This window comes from Triticum urartu, chromosome 3A, assembly GCF_056163025.1.
Source record: "Triticum urartu cultivar PI428250 chromosome 3A, HENAU_Tu73, whole genome shotgun sequence".
Lineage (NCBI taxonomy): Eukaryota > Viridiplantae > Streptophyta > Magnoliopsida > Poales > Poaceae > Triticum > Triticum urartu.
Genome location: NC_141875.1, coordinates 66,676,907 through 66,681,200, shown reverse-complemented (window position 1 = coordinate 66,681,200; position 4,294 = coordinate 66,676,907). Strand labels below are relative to the sequence as shown.

General features: G+C 53.7%; 1 protein-coding gene across 1 annotated transcript; it reads right to left on the bottom strand.

The window, feature by feature from the left end:
• Positions 1–2,450: 2,450 nt before the first annotated feature.
• Positions 2,451–3,346, bottom strand: LOC125542896 (monothiol glutaredoxin-S2-like). The gene has a single exon (XM_048706122.2). The coding sequence runs from the start codon at positions 3,193–3,195 to the stop codon at positions 2,833–2,835; it is 363 nt and encodes a 120-aa protein (XP_048562079.2). The 5' UTR covers positions 3,196–3,346; the 3' UTR covers positions 2,451–2,832.
• Positions 3,347–4,294: the final 948 nt, after the last annotated feature.

The window sequence follows — 4,294 nt, the reverse complement described above, 5'->3', positions numbered from 1 at the left end:
AAGTTGAAACACGTGAATAGAGGAAGCACTACATTGTGGAATGGAGGGAGTACTGTATTGTTGCACAGGGGCTCGTACTACCAGGAGTAGATTACTGTACTCGTTACAGTGTACGTGTTACAGTCTTAGAGAGAGCCCCGCTGGCCATGCATGCTTGCGCGGTTAAAAATCAAACAAAAACGGACCCCGCGCCGCGATAGTAGACGCCAAACGAGTTGCACGCTGACACGCTGACAGGGTCCGCCGAGCCCCGCGGAAGCGGACAACCGGCGTCGATGAGACGAAACTGGAAATTTGGAGCGCCCCAGACATCTCTCTGACACTTCTACGTGGCTCGGCATGAGGAGCCCCTCACCTTCAATTGTTTGCTGCCTCTTCTTCCTCGGGAAGAAGACGACTACGAGACGAGCAGCAGCAGTGTTTTTCAGAGCGGCCCATGGCTAATACTCCCTCCGGTTCTTTTTACTCTGCATATTAAAATTCTCCAGAGTCAAACTTCATAAAGTTTGACCATTTTATATGAAAAAATATCAACATCTGGCATGCTAAAGTTATATAATATGAAACTTTAAGTCATGACACATTTAGTGATATTGATTTCAGATTATGAATGTTGACACTTTTTTCTATAAAGTTGGTCAAACTTTACAAGGCTTGACTTCAGTCAAATCTTATATGCGAACTAAAAAGGACCGAAGGAAGGGAGTAATAAATGCCCTGCCCTGCCCTGCCCTGCAGGAGTGGCAAGTAAAACTGCGTGCACGGGTGAACAGTGTGGGATCGTGTGCAGCTTGTCTCGTTCGGCATGGCGCTGTGTGAAATTTCGCGTCAGCTGCGCTGGAGTACGTAATTATTTACTTCCCGCCGGGAATTATGCGGCTGGCACGTGCGACGTACGCCATGGATCGCTGGCTCGGAGCCGATCCGGCTGGGCTACCGCCGCGTGCAATGGCTTTGAGTGTTAGCAACCGCACGTCTTTACTCTACGTCTCTCCCGTTTCTTCCCCTCGACGCAACGTAACTAAGAATCAACGGCCCGTATCAACCGTGAAACACACCGGAAAAATTCACCGGTAAGATGAAACATGTACTAACTCTAACCATCCATGTGGACTACCGTGTGGGATTTACGACGAGGAAGTTTACGGTGCACGCGGGACGTTTGAGGGGCCAAATTAGCTCTATCTGGTTGTAGATGCTCTAACCATTCATGCTTCCTCGTCTTCATGTACGGATAGAATACTCCTCCACACTTCATATGTAGTTACCATGAAAACGTGCTCTCATCACAGTCGTTCATGTTGGTTAAATTTATGATCAAACTTAAACGTCCAAAGCGCAGACGCACTACATTATGGAGTGGAGGAAGTATATATCCTCTTTTTCATTCTATGGTCTTGCTATTTCACCGTGTAAGTAGTACTCCCTCCATTCCACAATGTAGTGCTTCCTCTATCCACGTGCTTCAACTTTGACCGTAAATTTAACTATCAAGACCGATTGCGGCGGGAGCAAAAATTATATCAGTGAATTCGTATTCGAAAGAAGTTTTTAATTATATAATTTTTTCTCCCCCGCAGTTGGTCTCGTTGGTTAAATTTATGGTCAAAGTTGGACCTTAAAAAGCGCGGGCGCATTATATTTTGAAATGGAGGGAGTAGTAAAAATTTAAACAGTTAATCATACAAAATGATTAACTACTCTATTTTACATTTCCGTAACAGTTAGGCTGGTCATAATGGGGAGGAACTTAGGAGTAACATCACACACTCCAATACAACTTTGCTTACGTGGCACATATTTAATGAAGAGAGAGGTGCTTGTGGTAACTAGTTAAGTTACCGGAACATCACACACTCCAAGAAACAATGAGTCTATGACCTAATAAATACATCGTTGCATGACACTACATAGATATTTCTACCCACTATGAAGGTAGTAACATAGTTTAGGGAAGTGTGTAAGTTACTATCTTATGTTCTTGCTTATTGTGATCAGCCTTAAGGCAAGGGGGAACTACAGATAATTGGCTTACAGTATCATCTAGGAGTACCACTAATGAAGTGCCAGTCTTCAATTCAGAAAAAGGAGGTGCTACTCTAAGAAAGGTTTCGACAAGTTTCATTCAGTTCTTCCGGCCTCAATATTGGTTCCATACTCCTATGCTAGGCTTGCTAGCTCCAACCCTTGCTTGCCATCCACAGCGTGTGGCTGAAGTCCCGCCGTACCGAGCGAGACTGATGCGCATTTCGATCATTGCCGCGCAAAGCAGCCATTAGGGTTCCAAGTTCGTGCTGACGTCCCCCTCCATTACCCACCCCCCACCCCGGCACTTGAATATGTTATCTCCCCGCCATAGACTAATCGGCTTCCAAGCATGATTATACGGCAATCATGTGGGGTAATCACTAGTTAATTTGGCGCCAAGCAAAGAACGTCACACCGGGACAAAACAGAAGCAAGATTTTAAACAAGTGGGCGAGCAAGGAGGGATTTTTTTCTCAAACAGCTAAGTTGCTGATGATGTCTGTGAAACTCAACACAGCTGGAGTGCTCCTAAGTAAAGTAATAATCACATTTAGGTCCAGCCTTTTTTGTCACGACACCCCCGCTAGGCTAGAGTTCATCTCGTTGTCTCCCTACTCGTGCGGTACAGCTTATTTATCCTGTTGTTTCTCACTCCACACCCTTGATAGTCTTGGAATTACAGAGCTCATGGTTCCCTTCATATGTACATACACGGAGACGGAGACGGAGACGGAGACGAAGCGTGCGCGCGCACGTGCGAGAGAGTCGCCGGAGACGGGGAGTAGAGGATCCGGCGGCTGGTAGCTAGGCGCGGAGGGCGCCGACCTCGCGGAGGCGTGGGACGAGGAGGCCGCTGAGGTGGAGCCCCATGAGGCCCTCCAGGCCGCCCACCGGCGCGCCGCCCACGAAGAGCGCCGGCAAGGCCGCGTGGCCGCCGGCCTCCACCGCCGCGCGCTCCTCGGCGGGGCCCTCCAGCTCGATGACGGTGGCGTGCGCGCCGACGGCCGCGAGGAGGCTCTTCATGACGTGCGCCATGTAGCAGCCGCGGCGCGCGAAGATGACCACGGGGCTCTCCCGGACCAGCCGCCCGAACCGCTGCGCCGGCGCCTCCTCCTCCCCGGCCGGGTCTATGGTCAGCCCCCGCCGGATGCCCGCCACCGCCTGCATGCTCGCCCCCCGCCGCCGTGAAAGAAGCGACGCGCCGCGCTGCGTGAGGTAGGTCGCTTGCACCTGAACTAGGGAGAAGCGGACAGAAGGCTCGCCGTGAATGAGTATCGATCGGTGTTGATCCGTAGGAGGTGGAGAGGCGAGCCCGGCGAGGCGTTTATATATAGGGGGGGCGGAGCGCGCACATGGGATGGGGGGTGACGTCGGGCGGGCGGTGACAAGGAGCCGTGGGGCCTGAGGTTGCGTCACGTGGCCGGAGACGGACAGCAAAGCGGCCATTAATTTTCAGCACCACCACCATGTAGAGCACCAAAGTATCCTCCCACCCCTGCCACCGGACGGGTGGTGACGGGCGGAGAGAGACGAATTACGCACTCCATACGCCAGGGAAATGGACGTCCGTTTGATGCTTCCCTTTTCCTCTCGGAGCGGCATTTTTTCTTTTCGGATTCGTTGCGGTTTGGTGAGCGGGATATGCGGGGCGACGCGAGCCACCCGTCGGCAGGGGAGATTCTGCGTGCGCGAGGCTTGGAGGAGATGCGATGCCGGCATCGAAACTCGCCGGGTGCATGGTACCGTCGACTGTCCTCCGCCGATGCGACCGCGGCCTTCAATTCGGCACATGGACGGGTGCAGTGCGGGCCGCAGCAGGTCGTTGGGCTTCGTCAAACGAGCTGCTAGTACGTACAGCACAGTGCGGCTGCCACGTGATGCCGAGCGTGGGACGTGCCCCCATGTTTGCACGACGGGCCGACGCCGACGCGCACGACGACGACGAGGACGACGAGAGTGGGACTGTAGAAGACGAGGGCGCTCGCTGGCTGGCGTCACCAGGCCTACGCAGGCAACAGTGTCACGGCTAAGGCTAATTAATCTCGGCCCAGCTGCCTCTACGTGACCACACGCGCGCCGCGGGTCGGTCTCGTGCTCTCGTGCCGCGGTCTGCTGCTCCGACCCGTCTCTCGGAGGCCGGCCGGGCGAGAGGGTGACCGGTGACGTCCACGCTCACCTCAGCTCGTCGCCGGGCGGGCCCCGGGCGGGACGCGTGGCGCGCCCGGCGTCCGGTGACGTCGCTGTTGCCCCGCCGCTCCGGGCAAGC